At 50.1% G+C, this 21,457-nt stretch overlaps 1 protein-coding gene across 1 annotated transcript in view; it reads left to right on the top strand.

Annotated features, from left to right (window-relative positions):
• Positions 1-1,499: 1,499 nt before the first annotated feature.
• The window catches only part of PRDM6 (PR/SET domain 6), a 99,955-nt gene continuing 79,997 nt past the window's right edge, over positions 1,500-21,457 (top strand). The window contains exons 1-3 of the mRNA XM_081827165.1: positions 1,500-1,628; positions 2,123-2,732; positions 11,774-12,081. Of these exons, the coding sequence (XP_081683291.1) occupies positions 2,138-2,732; positions 11,774-12,081 (903 nt within the window). The 5' untranslated portion in view covers positions 1,500-1,628; positions 2,123-2,137. The remainder of the gene's footprint in view (positions 1,629-2,122; positions 2,733-11,773; positions 12,082-21,457) is intronic.

Below are 21,457 nucleotides of genomic sequence, written 5' to 3'. Positions count from 1 at the left end.
AAAGAAACAAGCAGAAATCAGGAGAGAGTGGCTATCAATTGTTCGGAGTGGCGGGTGCTAAATAAGTTGGCTTGTTTGGGGAAAGACAAACGTCATTTCTTCTGAGTGTGGACAGAACTCCGGCGTTGGGAAAGCGCCTGAGCCGGGCAATTTCACACCCCCGGTCCGTGCCGCACCCCCACCGAGCTCGGCCAGTGTCTTGAGGAGCTGGGGGCCGGGGCCCAATGCGTGGATGTGAGACCGCTAAGGGAAGGGCAGCCGCGCGGCCCAAGGCACCTGGAGTGGGCAAGGTGGAGGTGGGGCTGCTCTCGCAGCCTGCACCTCGGACGCCTGGCTTGGGGCAAGAGCCTCCTACACGACCCCCCGGGGCAGCCCCTCGCAGTCCAAGGCACACAAGCTTCGCCAGCGTTCGGGAGCAGTTTCACACAGCGTTACAGAGCTCGGGATACTTGCCTCCGATGCCCACAAGGAGAAGGAGCGAGGCCCCCAGGGAGACAACTCGAGAGTGGGTGGGCTTAGCGCTCAGCCGCGTGAGACTCCGCTGCGGCCGCCTCCCCAGCTCCGCGGCCAGACTTGAGTCCCGCCAGGACTGGGCGCCCTTTAGAGACCCTCGGTCTCACGCCTCGCAGCTCACCAAAGCCTGCCTCCTCCGCTGCAGACTGAGGCTTTCCTCCCGGTGCGCAACCCGCCCCGCGCCCGCCTCCCCACGCCAGGATTGCTGTGGGAAGCTGCGTGGCGGGCTAGCGGACTCTGGCACCCAGCAGTACTCCCGGAAAAAACTGAGCCGGGCAAAAGCGCACACCCGGTACTGGGACTTGGTCCGCTCGCCGCTTGGGCGCGCCGGCTCCGATGCGGGCCCCCGAGCGCGTGCGGAGATGCATTCCGGTTTCCGCGTTTCCACCGCTTTCAGGATCAGGGCCGTGAGCTGGCACCTAGAAAAGACTTATCATGGGCAGAAAGAGACAACAGGCGAGCGGGAGACGTCACGCCAAAAACGGGCGGGGGGCGGGGTGGGGGGGGAGGGCCGAGGAAGTATCTGTGCGGGAGAGGCGCACCAGCCGGGTGTGGACCCAGCCGAGTTAGAACTTCCTTCTTCCCCTCTCCCCTCCCCTTCGTTCTTCTGGCCTGCCTCCCGCCTCCCCCCACCTCTCTCTCTCTCTCCCCCTCTTCCTCTCTCTTTCCGTCTCTCGCCCTTCTCCTCCCTTCCCTCCCTTTTTCCCTCTCTCCCTCTGTCTCTGTGTCTCTCTCACACACACACACACACACACACGCACACACACTTGTATTTTGTGCTGTCGTAAAACCCACGTGTCCAGCCAGGAGGCTGCCAGAGCGTGGAGCTGAGGAAGCGGGACGCGGCGGCGGCCGAGCGCAGCAGCCCACCGCGGCTCCGATCCGCGCCCGGGCCGGCCCGCGCTCCCGCGCGCTCGGCCGGACTGCCCTAGCGCGCTCCGCCGGCCTCGGCGCCCAGCGCTCGCGGCCCCGGAGGGTTCCGGGCGGCCCGACCACATCTAGGGCTTTCCTCCCCCGCCGCGCAGGGGCATGTAGCGCACCCGGGACGCACACTCTCCCGCACGCTCACCGACACGCACGCACGCACGCACCCGCCGGCGGCTCTGAGTTTCCAGGTAGGGCGAGGCTCGTCTAGGGCTGGGGGTCCGGGGCCCCCGGGGACGGGAGGCTGGAGGTCCCGGGCTGGGGGCGGGGGGCCGAGACTGTCCCGCCTCCTGGCGCCGGAGGCCAGCGCGGCTCCGGCGCTGCGCCACTCCGGCTCGGGTCGGCTCCGGGCTCCGGCTGAGGGCGGGGGCTGCCTCCTGCCGCCGAGTTCTGCTGGCGGGCGCCCTCGCGCCGGGCTTCAACTGTGCGGGGCGGGAGCTGGGGCGCCCCGGGCTGGAGGCAAAGCGGGGTGCACAGAGCTCCCTTCGCGCGGCGCCGCGGCTTCAGAGTAAACTTTGCGCCCCAGCGGAGTTGGAAAGAGGGAGCCGCGGCACCGGGCTGCCACAGGCGGAGCCCGGGGCTCAGCTCTGGCTCCGGGGTCTGGGCGGCCAGCCTCCCCGCCCCTCTCGCACCCGGCCCTGGGGCCCGGCTCACGCGCCCCCTCCTCTCTGCCCTCTGCCCCCAGCTTGAGAGGTCGGACATGCTGAAGCCCGGAGAGCCCGGCGGCTCGGCCTTCCTCAAAGTGGACCCAGCCTATCTGCAGCACTGGCAGCAACTCTTCCCGCACGGCGGCAGCGGCGGCCCGCTCAAGGGCGGCGGCGCCGCGGGTCCCCTGGGCGCGCCGCAGCCTCTCCAGCCGCCGCCGCCGCCCCCGCCGCCGCCGCCGCCGCAGCGCGCAGAGCCTCCGCCGGACAGCTTGCGCCCGCGGCCCGCCTCGCTCTCCTCCGCCTCCTCCACGCCGGCGTCCTCCTCCACCTCGGCCTCCTCTGCCTCCTCCTGCGCCGCCGCGGCCGCCGCCGCCGCGCTGGCGGGTCTCTCGGCCCTGCCCGTGGCGCAGCTGCCGGTGTTCGCGCCTCTGGCCGCTGCCGCCGTCGCCGCGGAGCCGCTGCCTCCCAAGGACCTGTGCCTCGGCGCCGCGTCGGGCCCGGGGCCTTCCAAGTGCGGCGGCAGCGGCGGGGACGTGCGGGGCGGCCCGCGCTTCCGCTGCAGCGCGGAGGAGCTGGACTATTACCTGTACGGCCAGCAGCGCATGGAGATCATCCCGCTCAACCAGCACACCAGCGACCCCAACAACCGTACGTAGCCGCGGCCCGCGCGCGCTCTCCAGGGGCGCTGGCGCCGTCGAGCGCGGGCGCCCAGCCGGCAAGCGGGGCGGGTGAGCGGGACTCCGGGTGATGGGCTGGTCCAGGCCGCGGCTCCGCACCTCCCCGACCATTGTGGCACAATTTTGCCAACGCTAGAGAAGGCGAGAGAACGGAGGGGAGGCCGGGTGGCACCTCACGGTTTCCTTTTTCTACTCCCCTCGGTCCCTGCTTCGCAGCCCGGAGTGTTTAGAACCGCGCTGCTCGAGGACCGGGCACACAGATCTCCGCCCTCCCGCGCGACTGCGCCCCGAGGCCGGGCGGGTACTAGCCGCGCACGCTGGGGGCTTGGCCTGGCCTCAGTGGACTCGGGAGGGACCCTCAGCGTTTCTGGGGAGCGTGAGTTCCAGGGCTTGTGTCTCCTTCTCCCTACCTGATCTCTGGAGTTAACTACATCGGCTCGTTTTCGGGCCGCGCGGTTGTCAGGGGACCGGCCGAGAGCTGCGGGCTGGCCGGGCCTCGCTGGAGTAGGAATTTTGGATGACACTGGGTCTGTCTCTCCCTGCAGGCAGGCATTATTCTTAGGTCTTCTATTTATTTAGAAAAGGAGGAAAAGAAAAATTGCCAACTGCTTAATGAGAAAACGTTTCCCACTCCAGGGTAGGGTCGTTCCCTGCGGATCCCGCGTTCTCCGTGCACCCTTGATCGAGTAAAACGTTCGCAGTCCTACCGTAGGCACGCTTGTTGCTTTACTTGTCTTTTATTGATTGTGACAGTAGTTTTTTAAGTATTAGCAGGGTACTCTCCTTGTTGCCGAGTAAATGGCAAATACCTAATTTAAAAATTAGGCAAATGCCTACTTAGAGCTAGAAGGTCTCTTCTAGCTTCGATTCCTCTATTCAGAGTTTCAAACGCTTCTCACAAGTACAAGCTTCGTTTTGAGGTCTTGCAACAAAAGGCTAAATGAAGACCAAGAAAGTGTATTGCTGTGTACCCAGTTCTTTTGGGTAGTATCAGAAGTTATGATATGTTTACACCTAAGGCATTGGTGTAAGTGCTCCGTATACTTCCAGAGATCTCTGGAGAGAATATTAAAGGTGAAGAGAGTCAGGTTGAAAGCAATAGAGGATTTGAAAGATCAGCGCTCACTTGGCTCTTTTCGTCTCATTCCTTCGTTTAGTTTCTGCAGGAGTCAAAGTTGATGATAAACATGTATAATCATTCTATTTTGAATAAGCCCCTTCTTGCAGAATGTCTACCGCTCCATGAACTTCTTAATTCGTTGTAAAAGCAAAATAACTACAGGTTTTAGCTAAAGGACTCCCAGTGTCATTACTTTGACACAAGCCTAATGATGGCGGTATTTCAGTCTTTTCGTAAGGGATGGGGATCATTTTTCTGATGGAGATAATTATTACTAACAAAAAAAGAGCAGTTGTATTTACTTTTTTCCTCTCCAGAATTTGAGGGTAAAGTACTGGTTTAAAATGAGGGTTTCACCTCGAATTTGCCCTGCTGTTAAGAAGAGGTTTGTATTTTGGAGTTTTAGAAAATTTGATAAAATTATATTGTCCTAATGGATTTTTTAAAAAAATACTTCTCTTCCTCCTGAATTTCTTGCATGTGTTGTTTTCAAAACAGTTCTTAAAAAAATGTGAATTAAAAAGGCAAGAAATGCTTTGGAAAAGACAGTTCTCACTGCTAAGTGATATATAGTCGTTGTGGGCTGAGAGTGCCTCATCAAACTTGCAGTTTCTCTTCTGAATTAAATGAGTGTTGGAAAAGTTGCCAGCAGCAGCACCCCAAAGCCCTGGCTGTGGCCTGAGCTCCTGTATTGTTCACAATGCAATCTTGAGGTTCAGTGCATTTTCACCAGAGGAAAACCTAGATTAATCTGAGAAAGAATTGGGATAGATTGCTAATTAATATGTGGCTCTCGAGCCAGTTTATCATCCAGGTAACATTTTCCTCTGGCCGGAGGAAATGAATTATGATTTATTTAAATTATTCCCATTGTGTTAATCTTCTGGTATCTCCTTTTGAGTCAACTGGACTGCTTCCCTGTGCAAAGTGCAGGGGAAACCACAGAAGGCAAAGAAAGGCAGATTGTCTTATTAGAGGTTGCACTCCACGTCGTTGCCTAATTAAAGGGCCTTTGAGAAAGAAAATGGAAAGCTGAGGCAGCTTTGTGTAATGCTGGCCAGCCGGGCCTGCCATCCTTCCAGAAACTTCTCTGGGCCAGAGCACACACTCATTGGAAACCTTGGGATGTGTTTTGCAAAGATGGAGTGAGATGTGATTGGGTTTAATCTAACGAGGGGGTCAAAACAAAACAAATGCAAAGGGTGGGAAACTTTTGGTCCCCCCTTGGTGGGGGAAGTCGGTCTGTTACTTGAAAGGTGGTGGACACCAGAGCTGCTCCCCATTCCCAGGTTGTCTGCCGGTAGGGGTGACGTGGGGTGGGGTGGGAGGCTGCCCAGAAGGGAGCATCTATTAATCCTCCCCCCACCCCCGTACACATTTTCCTACTTTTCCTTTTAGGTTCTTGCCACCTCCCTGTAAAAGCATTCTGTGAAGTGACCACTCAGCATTGCTTCATTTTATTACTTTGTATTTAAAAGGGTGTTGAGTCATTTTCTCTTTCTCTTACAAGGCAAAGAAAGGGATCCCCTTACTTGTCTTCCCTTTAGAAGAGTCCCTCTTTGCTTGGGAGCAACAACCCAGTAACACGTGTGAATCATTAACACTCGCTTCACCTTGAAACTTTTTTGGCACCCTTTGGCAAAGGCCACACTGAAGGCCTAGCGGAGGGTCCTGTAGCTTTCTTTCACACCTAGAAGACTTAAAAACAGCAAACGCTGTATAGGCAGGGCAGGGTGACCTCTTCCAATATATTTCTCTTATCTGTGTGGGTTAATTTCTTCCACCATTGAAGTACACTTTCCTCTGACTCTCTGAATGCTTATTTGCCTCTTCTCACCTCCCTAACACCGGTGGGAGGTTTGTAACAGAAACGGAGGATGGGGCCTTTCTTCCGCGTCTTGTATTACTGCCTGCACGCATTTGCTGCTGGTTGCCTGAAGCCATAGATTACGTCAGGCTCCTCCGCGGTGGCCTCTTCTCGGCCTCTGGGAGCTGGTGCCTTGCTTGAGACCCTGTCACTCTTCTTGGAAGGTAGCGAAAGGCGGCCACAGGGCGCCCCTGGTGTTTGTACGAATGATACCAGGCAGTGTCTCGGGGCCGGTCCGATTACCTTTTAAGACCTTTCAGGGAAGGTGTTCGTTTTGCACATCTGGGAGGGGGTTGGCAGCTAAGTCCTCGTGGGGGGGGTCTCTCCACGTGGAATCCGGACGCTTTGCAACTTCCCCAGCGGGAGGTCTCTGCCTCCTTCCATTTTGGGGGAACCCTGCCGTGCAAGGAACCGTGCTGGGAACAGCACTGGCAGGTGCTCAGGTGTGGGAGTAGGGCGCGGGGCTTTTCTATTGGTAGCGCCACCCTTTTGAAGACTGGGGAGAAGGACTGTGGGAGAGGAGGAGATCTGGGGTTTGTCCAGTTGAGCAGTTAGAGAGAGCGAGCGCTAAAAGGAGGGTGAGTGTTTTCTGACCTTCCCCAATCTCTTCCCACCCCGTTGGGAAACGCAGGTCCTGTTTCGGGGAGCTCCTGAGCCCAGTAACCCCGCAGTGGGGTCTTCCTGCCACCAAGGCCCAGGCTCCGCTGCTCCCGCCCAGCGTCCCCGCTGTCAGCCGCCAGCGACTTAGATTTCAGACCCGGTCCCTGGTGGGAGGGAGGCTCTCGGAGTCAGTGTGTGGGCTTTTGTGTTGTTCTATTTTTCTTTTTCTCTTTTCTCTCTTTGTGTGTGCAGGCCCAGCCCCATCCCGTAACACACATGATTTAGCTATTTTACATCATTCGTTATCTAGCGCCCTGAAACTGAACATAGAGCCATATATTAGATTGAGGTTAGAAGAGGTGGCGACTGTTTATTTAAGGTGATAAAATGGTCCATCAGCAGTAATCTCCATCGATATGTGCCACCAGGAGATGAAGGATGAGGGGACAAGCCACAATTAATTGCCCTATAGTTTTGTATGAGAGAGTGGAGCCAGCCCAGGCCCGCTTCGATCTCCTCGCCCCCCTATTCATCATCTCCGCATTGTATATGGCGGCCTCGTAGGGGCAGGGGCCGGCCAGGTTGATCTCGGCGCAATATTCTCTCGCCCGCACACCCTGGCGCTCCCATTTAATTTATTAATATAGTCATCGGAAGACAAATAAAATCCACATTGCGCCCCCCCACCTTTCTTTCCCTCCCCTTTTGTCTCCCGCTCCTGGTCCCTGGGCCAAGCCGGCAGCCGGGAGGAGCGGGGGAAGCCCAGCGCGTGTGCGATTCGCAGGGAGCTTTAAACTCCCCTAAGAGAGAGTCCTCCAGAAGGTTCCGCGCGCCCACGGTCGGCTCCCCTTCCCGGTGGCCGGGCTAGCCTTCCTCGCCTTCTGGACGTGCCTCCGGGGCCTCTCCGGGGACCCTGAAAGACCCCAGCGGCGGGAGTGGGGGGCGGTGGGGGGGAGGAGGCCGAGCAGCAGTGGGGGCGGTGGCGCGGCCATTTTTGGTTGCGTCGGGGAGCCCTCGGCCGGCAGGCAGGGACTTGGGTGCGGGGCCTCCGGTGGGCCCGGGCCCGGGCCTGGGCCTGGCGGTCCGCCCCGTGCCGTCTAGCGGCTGGCTCGCGAGGGCTGAGTGTCGGCTGGAGGCCGGGAGGCGTGCACCCCGGTGTGGGAGGCTCGGGCCGCGGCGCTCTGCCTGCTCCCCCCACCCCGACCCCGTCTCGGGACCCCGGCGACCTCGGGACCCCGGCGACCCCGCGCCCGGAACGCGCACGCCGTTGCCAGCAGGCGGCACTCCCGGGGCGCCTCACCGGCCGGGATCGATGAGCGCCCGCCCCGCCGGGCTCGGCCTGCGGGACTGGGGGCCGCGACCTCCCTGGCGGTCGGGGAGGATTTATAGCTTAGCTGTTACTGCCGCCCCGGCGGAGAGGCAGGCTTCTCAGCTGCTCCTCGGTTTCCCTTCCAGAGGATGAGTGAGGGCGGGCGGAGGAGGCCGCGAGGCGTCGGGGAGCCCAGGCCTAGTGTGCTGGGGGGCTTCCCGCGGGCCCTGGCTCCGCCGGGGACCACACGCGTCCGTCAGCCTCCCCAGACAGCAAAAAAGGCCTGAAACGTTTTAAATTTCACCTTTCCTAGAACGCGAAATGAAACACCAGAAAAGAAAACCATGGCCTGCTTTGCCCCCCTTTACCTTCAAATAGGTCCGTTTTCAATTGCAAAAGTCGCGCATGTACTTGGAAAAATATTCAATCAGCACACAAGGATATGACACGAAGAGTGAAAATCTGCTCTTCGTTACACTTGGCCTGGCCTTCGGAAGTCAGTAGGTGAATAAGTCTGTAACCTAGTGATAACTCCTTCTCTTAGTCAGGGACGCATAAACGGGAGCACGGACAGATCTACTCAGGATAGAGGAGGGACCAGGATCTCTCATACTGCCTAATGCTAAAATGGCATTCCAGAGTATCTGACTTGGAGAATCTGATGATATTTCTCACAGATACAGAAAACACTTTACAAATAGTAATCATGGATTTAGAGAAAATTACCCAGATTTTAGGATAACCTAAGAATATTTATTTGCTTACTCTTTATGCATACAAATAGACTTGTGTTATGTACTGCTTGGCGTGGAATGCTGTATGTAATGTACGTGTTAAATACATTTTGGAGGGGTGCAGTTCGGGCATCTAGCCAGCTGCTCCCTTGGACCTTCTCTCAGAGGTGTTTATGGCCCCTCTCTAGAAAACACTCTGTTAGGATGTTTGTCTAACTGTGCCACTTCTCTCAACCCCTGAGTAATAACTTATTTGTTATAAGCATCTTCAAGCTCCTCTGGGACCCTGAGACATACAGTCAGAGGCCAGTTATTTTCAATGGCAGAGGTTTCATGTGTTAAAAAACATCAAGATAGAACATGGATTTGGATGTAATTGGTCAACTTCTCCAGCAGAATATTTTGCTGGAGGCACGAGGTGGTTTATCAGTTAAGACTCATGTAATTAAAGAGTACCTGTACCAGGCACAGGTACTCTTCTACATTGTGGGAGAAATTCAGCTTTTTCTTCGGCAAAATGCCACTATTCAGTTTTTCAACACTGCTGGAGACAACTGAAACTTAGCAGGCAGGGGAGAGTTTTAGAGGACTTCTTAGAGAAAGTGCTAGCCATAGTTTCATCCAGCGAAGAAATATGGTTTGCTGTCTGGGGGGGGGGGCGGTGGCTGGAGTTGGTACTTTTCCTCCTTATTTTATTACTGATGTAGTTGGGCTGATAGTACATGGTGTGGAGATGTAGCAAGTTGACAGGATCTCTGGTGCGGACGGGTAGGGAGTGAATACCAAAGGCTCTTGCTTCTCGCCCTAGGCCTCGTGGAGCCAACCAGAAAGGGAAAGTGGGTTAAGCAGCTCCTTGGAGTGATGTGATTTTTATTTTTACGGGGCATATTGCCTTTGCTTACTGTCGTTTGTTTTAAGCTGTTTTTGCTAAGGTGCCCTGAAAGGTCATCTCTGAGGTCAGATGCTAACATTCAGAATTATGGACATCATCTATTCACTTTCCAATACATTTAACGGCCCCAAACTCAAGATTATGGGGGAGAGATACAGGAAGCTCTGTAATTCACTGATGCTAGAGCAATTTTTGTGGCCCCTGAATAGTGCTTTCAGTGAAATACTGCAATTCTATTGATGATGAGTGTGGGTATAAAACTCTCCCAGCTTTCATTAGTCTCCCTAGATCTTTAGATTTGGAGGCTTTGAAGTCAGGCAAACCTGACTGTGAATCTTTCTCTACCATTTTATAGTTTCTGATCCTTGGGCTAGTTACATTGCCCGTGAAGCCTCAAATTGCCTCATCTGCAAAATGGGGATCATGATGTGGTGATTATTTGATTCAGGAGAGGTGTCTGGAACAGTGGAGGCACTGGGTGACTGTGAGTTTCTATCATTTTTCTTTCCCTTCCCCCTTTGTCTTGAACTTGTCATTTTCACAGTCAGAAGCTTGAGAGGATGTGTGAAGCGGATCCAGAAGGGGTGACATACGGTAAGGGTAGGAATACTTTCCATCTAGGCCCTACAGTCAAAAGCAGAGCCTGACACAGTATTTACATTAGTTGGTGTTACTGGGAGAGGGGGCTTTTTTTGTGTGATGGAGGTCCAGAGACTTGGGCACTTCCCCACCTGTAGAAACAGGTTGTCGCTTTTCACTAGGGGGGCCTGGGGACCCCTCCAAGAAGCTGCAGTCAGAGGGTCCTGTCATTTCCTGGGCTCTCTTGGGAGGAGTGCGGGGAGTAGCAGACTGAGGGGAAGGCAGGGCCAGCCGGAGCCCTCCTGCACTGAGCTAGGATGAAACAAATGGTGAAACCAGGGTTCCCCCACCAGGGCTGGGTTGCCCTTAGGAGTTCCTTCCTTGAAGATTCCTCAGTGACTCCCTTTGCCAAAAGTTACCTGGACTTTCCTCTGTCTTAGCAAGGATGGGGCACCCTTAGAGCGAGCCCCCAGGCCTGGCAGCAACCAAAGCCAGGCGCAGGTGCTAGGAGGGTCCGAGGGCTGCCCAGCGCTGGCGCATGCACCGGTACCCCAGCTCCTGCCGTCCATCCGTCCGTAGCTGCCTGCCGTCACACTCGGTGCCACAGGGCTCCGTTGCGTTGGCGGGGGGAGCGTGCACTGCGGCTCCCCTGGGAGGCTGGGCCAGGGAAGCCGGGTTGTGCGGGCGGGCGGGCGCCGAGGCTGCCTCCCTGAGGCAGGTCGGCAGGGCTGGGGCGCAGACACCGCGGCTCCGCCAGGCCCATTAATAACCCGGAGGGCGCTGCGATCCGACAGTGCGGTCGCCGCAGGCCCTGCTTCCCGCGGCCGCCTGGCCTTTTCCCATCCAGTTCGAGGCGAGGGACCCGGGGCGTCCACAGCCACCCGACCCAGAGGGAGGGTGAGGATCCCCTTGCGCTGCGGGCTGCTCTGGGGAACGTCGGAGCGGGAGCCTTGTTCGAGACACTTCTCCGAGAATCGCATGCAGCCTTGGGGATCACCGTCTGGGCAGGAGTTGGGGCCTCTCCACTGAAGCATTACCCCATCCTTAAATTGGCGATTTATTCCCTTTTGGCTTCTGGGAAGAGCTTGCAGTCCAGCACAGGCACTCCACACCTGCCAGAACAGTCCCCCTTTCTCCACCTGAACCCCTCTGGCTGGAGTGGCCAGAGCAGGCGCCGTCAGGGACCCCAGCACCAGGGCGCCCTCAGAGGCCGGTGTCTGGGGTTCCGGTGCCACGGGGTGGGGGGGCAGGGGGGCAAGGCCGGCGCCGCTCTCTGGTCCGGGCACCGGGGGTCGGTGGGTCCGTCCCTGCGGGTAGGGAGGGCGCTCTGTGCTGGACGGGTCGCCCGCCTGCCCCGGTGATTTTAGAAGGATCTTCTAGAATTGCAGAAACAGGTAAACCAAGTATACCCAGGCGACCAAAGTAGAATCTCTCGAGACAGCAGGTTGAGCAAGAGCTGGGGCCTCTTTTCCCGGCACAGTGAGCAACACACCTGCAAACAGCTGGTAGCTGAGGACTCCTGGGAACAGGGGAGAGTGGCAGAGGGAACTAGAGAAAGAAGGGAAGAGGGAGAGAGAGACGCACACCTCGAGGAGTGGAAGCCAGGCGGGGCTTCTTCAGAGACAGCCACGCTGGCCACCCCCAGCGCGCCAGGCTTGTGGGGCGCCCGGGGGCTCGACCCTTCTGGGCCGATTTGGGTGCGGCGATTTCCAAGGGAGAGGTGCAGATTTACCTCTCCCCGCTCTTCCCAGTGGCCTCGGTGGCCTGAAGGTGTCCCCTCCCCGGCAGGTGGCTTACGCGGGAGGGGATGGGGTTGTCTCGGGGCTTTTCCGCACCGAGGATGGGCCGCCCTGGGCGGCGCGTTAACCGTCTTCCTTCCCTCCCTCCCTCCCTCCCGCCTGTCTCCGGCAGGTTGCGACATGTGCGCGGACAACCGCAACGGCGAGTGTCCCATGCACGGGCCCCTGCACTCACTGCGCCGGCTCGTGGGCACCAGCAGCACCGCGGCCGCCGCGCCCCCGCCCGAGCTGCCCGAGTGGCTCCGGGACCTGCCGCGGGAAGTGTGCCTGTGCACCAGCACTGTGCCCGGCCTGGCCTACGGCATCTGTGCGGCGCAGAGGATCCAGCAGGGCACCTGGATCGGGCCCTTCCAGGGCGTCCTCCTGCCCCCGGAGAAGGTGCAGGCCGGCGCCGTGAGGAACACGCAGCATCTCTGGGAGGTAAGTCCCTCGCGGCCCAGCACCTTGCCAACCATTTGGAGCTTTGGCCGGCAAAGAGCCTGGCCCTCGGTGGGGTGGGGGGTCAGCTCTGGGGAGAGGCTCCCTTGTTCTCCGGAGGGGAGTGGAGGAGAGATTTCTCTGGTCATGCAAATGCCAGGTGTCTGCAGCACCTGCAGTAAAGAGGTGCAGGCTTTGGCCGGGCCCAGCAGCAACCCAGCTGGGCAGACAGGCCCTACAGGTTTCTGAAGATGGGATGCCCTTAGCAAGCCTCTGTTCCAGCCGGGATGGATTTGACTGTTGGTCTCCCTGGGTCTTGAAGAAAGAAAAGCCGGCCGAGGTGATAGAGCCGAGGAGGCCGGGGCATTGGGGTGTAAGCTAGATGAATTTTGTGTCCCATTCTGAGCTCTTCCAGGATGGTTTTGGGCACTGGGCAAGAAGGAACATAAGTGTAAACTGGAGGAAGAGAGTCAGGCTCCTTTTCTCAGATGAAAACAATTTTCTTAACGCTGAACTTGAGAGACTGGGGCGTGTTTCTTAACTTTCAAAGTGTCCCAAGTAAGCAGATTACATCGTGAATCAAAAATCACAAATTCTGCTTCTTCTCTGACAAAGTACAATCATGCAGTCTTCCCCAAGACAGAAAATCAAAACATAGGAAAACTCGGAGCACTTTGATATCACCCAGTCAATGATATTACTTTAGTGGTACAATCTTACCTCATGCAATGATTTAAAAATAAGCCATGTATTTGAAAAATGTTAATCTGAGATTTCTCCCAAAGCTTTATGGTTGATTATTGAGATCCAGTTCTGAAGAGGCAGATTCTTAGCCATAGGTAATCCACCCCCCCCACCACCAGCTTTAGCCACCTCTCACCCTTGGAGTGATTTCTGAAATACAAGGTGGTAGAAGTCTTACCCTTAGGGCCATATATAAATCTCACTGAGGCCAGGCAATACAATGGAGTGGAAGTAGCCAGAAAAGAAGGTCTCTGAAGAGCCAGCAGCCAAGTTGGCATGGACCTTAAGGCTCCACTAATGGGTCGTTTCTACAGTACCTTGTCGCATACACTTGGTTCCGTGGCCTGTCAGGATGGGCGTGAGCGCTGTGAGCTGCCTCCTAGCCACTAACTAAAACTCGTGGGACTCAGTAATCCACTCAGATTTTTGCTGAGCACTCTGGCCAGCACTGTCTTAGGCCCTGGAGACATAGTGTGAAAAACAAACCTGGTCTCCACAGCCGTTCCATGAGGGTTGGCATGGGGCGCTGGGGCCTGTGCCCATAAAACCTCCTTTGATGGGGGAGGAGCTAAGCGAATGAGCTTACAGCCCTCGAGCCCAAGATGGCCACATGGCAGCCATGGGCTACGCACCCCACAGTTATCTGCTGGGGCACTGTGCCCAGGCTCCCAGGTTCCATTTCGCTCCTAAATTGGAAAAGTAGTGACACATTTTTAATCATTCAGGATAGGATTCTCGAGCGAGGAAGAAAACGTTGGGTGTATTTATGTCACCTTTTTTTCTGTTGTTTTTTTTTAAACAGAATTTTTTATAGGAAAACAGGACAGGAGAAAATGGCTCCGTACATAGAGCCAGGTTAGAAGTTAGAGCTTTTTGGATTGGAAAAACTGACAAGTGGGAAATAATCAAAGCATCTGGTTTTGAAATATTTCCCAGTTGGTTTTTGTTTCTGACTAATTAGTTGTAACCTCCAGTGTGGTTTAAAGTTTATAAAACACTTCCAGGCACTTCTCATGTTCCAGTAGTGTTATTAGGAACTCTAATACACTACAGTTAAAGGTCTGCCAGGATTTTTCGGAGGAGATGGTAAAGCAGTCGTTCAATGGTACAGATTTGCTCCATCTGCAAATGTTAAAATTGAACACTGTCATCTTACCCTCTGATGCCACAGGTTTGGAGTTCATCTATTTTTAGAGTGCCAGGGGACAAAGCCATAAACATGAAAAAAAAAAAACAAAACCCAAACCCATAGTTCATTGTTTTGTTTTGTTTTGTTTTAAAGGATTTGGATATGATTGGGATGTTGGCCGGAGATCACTACACATATAGACTATAATGATACATATTAATACTGAAAACTATGGAGCCTTCCTTTTGTGCCTTTCCTTGTACTTGATTAAATTAAAATTCTGTTGAAATAAGAAGCGTGGGAATTGAGCGATGTTGTTGATACCTCAGTGGATAGGAAGTGCATCTTACCTGTTGTTTTAGGTACGTGAGTTGGTTCTGTGTTAGAAAGAAGACTTGCTGGGTATATGCCTGCTTGAATGATCTCCAGATCCCTCCTTCTAAATTCAGAACATGATCTATTTATTTTTATCATCTGTAAGAATAGTTAGAATAAGCAAACATTTCAGGGATTGAAGGGATATTAAAACTGCAGCTGTGCAAAATGTATCAGTCTCCGGGGAGATCCTATAAAATGTGACAGAGTGGGGCCAGGTAACTTAGTGCCAATGTCCCTTTGTAAGATAAAACACTTACTCTAATAGGTTTCAGGTTTTTATTAGTATGATTTTTCTTAAGCTATGATATTTTTAAGTTTAAGCATTATGATTTTTTTTTTAATGAAACATGACGATTAGAATTTAGTTCACTTTATAACAGGAGATTCTAAGTGTCAGATTGTTCCTTAACTGTTAGTCTTTGCTTTCAAACCTGAATTCTCTTGTGAAAAAATTGTCATCATCATATTCTTCCTATTAGGAAAGATTCCGTGATCGGAATACACACTAGATCTATAGGAAACTTTTGGCACTAATTGTTTAATGACTCACGTAATAATTACCCATTTAAAAAACACATTCTTTTAGACATCTTCCAGAATATCAGGTCGACATAAAGCAGATCTTTAAAAACTTAAAAGCGGTTGAATCATTACCATTGTCTCTCTTCCTCACGTTTTTTCAAGTCACTTGCTGATGAAGAAATGTCTTTATATTTAGAGTTCAATACTCAGGGCCTGATGGATCTTACCGGGGTTACTTATCTTTATTTCAGTACAATAAATGGATTGCTAATCTTTTCCCGTCACTGTTTCCAAGTAGATGATGGATTTTTGTTTCAGTTTACAGTTCATTGTTTTTAGTATGACTGTGCTTTATTATACACATGAAGGCTTATTACAGAAGCAATCAGATTCACCTTAGTTCCTGCTTTTGTTTAATCATTAAAAGCTCTATTTTCTTTTGTAGAAAAATGACTTTTTAATATTTAACATAGATCAGCCATGGAGAGCTTATTTGTTTTGTCAGTGTGCTGTCGTCTTTTAGTTAATATTTTCTTTGTACTAATCCTGGTTCTTAAAACTACAGCAATTTAAAGAAAGTTCAATATCATTCCATTACCTTCAATATATTTTGGCTCTCTGGGGGTATCCGTGGGAAATTCTAAGAGTTTTTCTTTTTCTTTTTTCTTTTTTTTTAAAGCCAGAAGCCCAGGTGATTTTTTTTTTGTAATTTAAGGAAATTAACAAACTAAAAGCCAAATCACTTGTCTTTTTTTTTTTTTTTTTTTGGTCAGTTTCTTTTAGAATCCGATTTTAATGTGTTTTATAAAAAATAATTCACAGAGTTTAAGACCAAAACATGACAGGATGGATTAAACAATCACTCGCTTTGCTTATATACATTTATTCCAGCAAGACTTGGATGCATGGTATATTTCTAGCTATTTGGCCATAATGAGAAAAATCTTTCTGAATGTTTTGCAAAGAAAACATAATCTTTCTCAGCAATTAGGTCTTATTGATGAGAGTGAGATAATTTTGTTCTAATGTGTTTTCTAATAAAGACGTGAAAAGGCACGTTTGATTTCAACATTTATGAAAACATTATCTCAATTATTAATGTGCCCTTTTTCCCTTGAGATAAATTAATCTAGTTGCACATGGTTTCCCCTTTCTGCTTAACATCAGAATTTAATATGACTGGACCTGAGGAATGTACATCGTGTAAACTTAAAAATTCTATTGGATATAAAATACGGAAGTTTAAAATAAAGTTACAGTTTAAGATAGGCCAGAATTACCCAGGCCTTTCAAATCAGAGTCTGATTTGACAGGAAATTTTAGTGACAATGACAAAATAAATCGCACTTGTTTTCACCCTAGAAAAATTATGCTGCTAATTGAAATAATGTAGTGACTTGTTAGGATTACAGTCAAGGTACTAGGAAGGGCTTTAATTTCATAGAATCTGTCTTTGCCTCAGTAAATTTGAGTGTCTCGTTTTCATTTACACTACGTGAAAACCTTCATTATTTTTCTTCAGAAAACCAGGGGTGATAACATAATGTGGGGTGGGTTTTTTTTTTGTGTGTGTGTGTGGTTTGATTTTATGCCATAATATTTTAGATTTAATAAGAGATTTGCTTTTAAGCAAATGGTCGATTTTTCATCATTACCATTTAGCTTAGGTCAAAAGACATTGATGAAACCAATATTAAAAATATATTACACGTTGCTAAATGTTTATATTTCAAAACCATCATTGGCAATTGGTACTTGAAGGAAATGAATTGGCTTCATATTTTAAATGCATTACGTATGTTTTTTACCATCACCCAATTCCTCGTATAGTACTGTACTCATTTGTATCTATATTTCGATGTTGAAAAAATTTAAAATTAATCATTTAAAATGAAATTAAAATCACTTAAAAATTTGATGGAAATCATTTTAAAATTGTTCCAGTGATAGTATTATAATTACATAGTCCATAGTTTTGCTTTGTAGACTTCGGCTCGTTCGGCCTGATTCACCAAAGCACAAAGGGATGGAATTAAGTGGCTGTTCCCAGTTATATTGAAGTAGAAATTGTTCTTCCTAGTAATTTATCATTTCATATAATAGACTGCTTGTCAGCGTGGTTTTGAGTATGTCCATTTCATGAACTCCAAATGATTTCTCCTTAAGAATCAGCTGTAGTCCTGCTCCTATGATGTCTTCAGTTTGCAGAGTAACAACTGGTGTATCTCTTCGGCTTTGCCTCATTTTGTTTGAAGATGTCTGTGACAGCGGTGCCCACTTGATAGAGTACGAACATCTTGTAGTTTTACATAAACTGCTAAACCATCTGCCGCCTCTTGGAATGATTTCCAGCATTGTGTTAAAAATCAAAACTTAGTGCTTCAAGTTGGCTTTGCAGAGGCCCGTGAACAGGTTTATGTCTCACCCTGCCCAATGCCACCCATGGTTTTCCAAGTCCAAAAGTGATACTGCTTTAAAAACAAAACAAAAAAAACACCGATAGCAACCATTTGGAAATTCTCACACTAGTGAGGTTTAATCCAAGTATGCATGTGACAGGACAGGCCTTCAGTTACAAATACTTTATGAAGAGTGATGTGTTCTGTATCTGCAGGACTATTTTTCTCATTAGTCAGTTCATTTTATCTGTTGTTTACAGATCGCTTCTCTTATTGATAGCATTTTGTCCATGCAAAGGAAATAAGTATGTCTTGTCACAACTGCATATTCCCTGACATCATATGATTCCCCCCCGCTTCTTCCCACACTGATTTAAACATAGGGTCAAGAAATTAAAATCAGAAGCTCAGCCCTCCCCCCTGGTAGCCAGCGAGCCTACGAAAATGTGTTTATGGTAACCTTGGGCCCCGAGGAGCCTGCAGGGGAGCCTCTTTATTTTATTATTTTACTGTGTCACTTAAAGCACTTTGAATTATTCAAGGAACTCTCTTTTGTTACCCAGAGATCACGTATAATATGACGGGTTTTTGCCAATTTGATGGAATATAAAAAAAGGGCCTGTTCCTTAGCTGAGGAATCAGGTCCACAATATCCAGATCCCCTCGTGCCGCCGATCGGAAGAATGCGTGCCAAGAACCACTGCAGGACTGCCTTGCTCTGTCTCTTCCTCGCTTTCTTTTTTCTTTTTATTCCGAATCTTCCAGGCTCCAAGATTTCATGAGTTCAGACATTCCATGTGTATTTACACAAGAAATACAGACTCCGGGATAGCTACTTAGCATAAAAGCCAGAGAAGCCGGAGCCGAATATACTTTTCCTTGTAAGCATTTGCCACCTCGCTCAGATAAGTTACAGAATTCCATTATCCAAATTGTTACACATGTGTGACAGAGGTTGACCTTTTGTCATGTCAATCCTTTTTGTGTAGGCCCCAGGCTCCAGCCTAATGGCTCAAACCCTGATTTACTCACTGTAATAAGGGCAGGAGGTCGAGCAATTGTCAGGCTGTCCTCTTCTTGGAGCCTGGTTGAAGGCTGTTAACACAAAGCTTTTCAAAGTGAATTTACAACCGGCACCACTGACAGAGGCCAATCAGCGCACCATAAATGTCAGGTTAGTGAGATTGAGCAGTAAGTAAAGGAGTGACAGCACTCTATTGGCTGGAATCAGTTGGCCAGGGTTTAACTGAGAAGAGCAATCTAGGGGTGTCGAGCTCAGGTAAGGCGCTCAGTGTGCAGCCTGGGCTTCCAGGTGGGAGTGCGGAGAGGTACCTGTTGGGGGGGGAGCTGTGCTTAGCAGGCGCCGGACTGTCGCGGCGTCCCCTGCCCCCCTCCGAGCCTTGGTGGCAAAGAAGGGTCCAGCGTTAGACAGAAAGGAGAGGGAGCAAAACGGTGAACGGGGTTGGGGCTTTCAAAACCAGGGGACGCAAGGCGGCGCCTCCCTGTTCAGCCAAAAGGTAATTGCTGTTGTTCAAACTCCAAAACTCCAACAGGGATTTCCACCGAGGCGCGGATGCAAGGAAGCCCCCCTCTCCAGCTCTTCTTGGGGCTGAGCAATGTGAAACTTTTCGTGGAAGTCACTAATGAGTGATTATGGGTTGCGGGCCTGAATATCCGTGAGGTGTGGTTTCTCTCCCCCCCGCCCCCACTCCCTCCGCCACGGAATGTTTTTATCATTTTGTGTAATGACAGCCTGGACAACAATTCATTTAGCTCTGAAGGCATCAGCATTAAAATGGAGGAATCCATTAAAATGCTGTATGCAAGGATTTATAAATTAGGCAATTTCCTTGATTATTGCAATCATTTACAAAATTGATTGTTCCGGTGTGGTATAGACAGATTTCAGCAACTATCATTGACAGCAAGCACAGTCTCTGGTATCTGTAGCTACTGGTCACTAAACCAGGTCACTGTACCTCCCCGCCCCTCCCCTGTTTTGTTTGGTCTCAAGGTCAGGCAGACTTTCAGAGAACCTTAAAAATTAGGAAGTTTCCGTGGTGTTCAGAGGAGACCTACCTAGGCTCTGAGGGTAGGTGCAGGTTCTTTTAAAGGTTTGTAGCCATGTTTGCACAGGTGAGTTCTCGTTTTGGAGGAGGGTGCTGATGATCCACGTGTTTCAGATCAGAAGCGCAGATTTTGAAATGATGCCAACTTAAAAGGAGATAATTTTTGCAAATCGCAGCCGTAAATATTTGTTTGATTGAAGATCTGAAAGTCAATAATGTGTTTTATTTGTTGGTCCTTAGAGTTCTAATTATCCAATAGATATATTGTAGAGTCACTGGATTTTAGGTCAGTTAATTCTGGAAGGCATAATAAAGATATTGTTACAAGTGTGAGGCGCTCAAAATGCTGCAGATTTTCCTATACGAGAACACACACAACAAGTCCACTTGGTGCTTAATCACTAACCACAAACCACAGAGTTGCCTTTATTCCTGAAATATCAGAGAGGGGCATGCCAAATGTGTCTGCAAAACTCTGTCCCATGAAAGCTGGCCATGCGGTTTATGCTTAGCACAAAATAACTGACTTGAGACATTTGTTTTTAATCATCATTTTGTTTTTAATCACAGTTTTTCCCTTTTGGAACTCTAAAACAAAATGGGGCTTGTAAAATAATAACACTTGGGAAAATCGTTTGACACTGTTAGGGAGACAAAGACATTTTTTAGCTTGTCCTCCTTCGAATACAAAAATATTTGATCTCAGGGTAGTCCTTTGTTTAAAAGGGTAAACGTTGTGTTTTAGGAAGTCCTGTAGCTTGGTGTTTGGGTATTGTTGCTTCAGAAGCCCTGGGTTTCTTTTCATTTTTATTTTATTTATTTATTTTTAAAGATTTTATTTATTTATTTGAGACAGAATGAGAGAGAGAGAGAGAGAGAGCACATGAGAGGGGGAAGGGTCAGAGGGAGAAGCAGACTCCCCGCTGAGCAGGGAGCCCGACACGGGACTCGATCCCGGGACTCCAGGATCGTGACCTGAGCCGAAGGCAGTCGCTTAACCAACTGAGCCACCCAGGCGCCCCTTCTTTTCATTTTTAATGAGTTGTAATATTCATGGCTTAAAAATTCAGTAGAAAGGCAGTATTTTCATTTCAGTGTCTTGATATTGTCGCCTTATTTTTATTCAAATGTTCCTTTCCACAGGTATGTCTGGTTTCTGCTAAGACTTAAAAGCCATGGGACCAGATCTGTCTCGGGTGAACTGTGGCACATTTATTTAATAAACTGAAATCTACAGCATGCCACTCTGAAATAAGGATACGGGGCTAAGCCCATTTTATTAAAATGAACAGTGTTTTTCGCTCTCTGTGATCACTTTAAACTAAAGCTGCCTCAGATAATGAAGTGTTTTCTATAGAAACATTCAGTGTAATCTAATTCAGCAGAAACTTAAGTGCTTTTTAATTGGAATCAAATTAAATGTAATCAAGTCATGTTTTCAGGGTCTTGTAAAGCACCGAGACCTAAGTGTTCTTAGCACGCTTGGGAATATTAGTGTTGATCACAAATTTAGTACAACGGTGCTAAATTCTCAGATGTCCATGCAGACTTCAAAATGGTAGATAATCCATAAATAAATTTTTGGTTAGAGGACAATGCTTTCAGAATCTGTTTCATTTGTCCCCAAACTAATGTTGAAATTCATTTGTAAGATATATGTGTGTGTGTGTGTGTGTGTGTGTATACACATACATATATATATGTATATATAAAGCATGTATCATTCCTGGGGGAGAGAGTTCTGAAAAATGTTGGACTAGTGAGAAAAGCACTTAATTTCAGTTTGTTGCAAATTAATGGCAATTTACAATTTGACCTGGATAATCTACAAAGTAGAAAATCTAATAATTAAGCTTTAAGTAATGGAAATGAGCTTTTCTATGGAACATAGTTAATGCTCATCCTAAGAAATTCAAACTGTATAGAAGTATAAACCAGTGGGCGCCTGGGTGGCTCAGTCGTTAAGCGTCTGCCTTCGGCTCAGGTCATGATCCCAGGGTCCTGGGATCGAGTCCCACATCGGGCTCCCTGCTCAGCGGGAGGCCTGCCTCTCCCTCTCCCACTCCCCCTGCTTGTGTTCCTGCTCTCGCTGTCTCTCTCTCTGTCAAATAAATAAATAAAATCTTTAAAAAAAAAAA

This window comes from Leptonychotes weddellii, chromosome 7, assembly GCF_054177405.1.
Source record: "Leptonychotes weddellii isolate Sample4059 chromosome 7, ASM5417740v2, whole genome shotgun sequence".
Lineage (NCBI taxonomy): Eukaryota > Metazoa > Chordata > Mammalia > Carnivora > Phocidae > Leptonychotes > Leptonychotes weddellii.
This window is presented reverse-complemented; position numbering and strand designations above follow the sequence as displayed.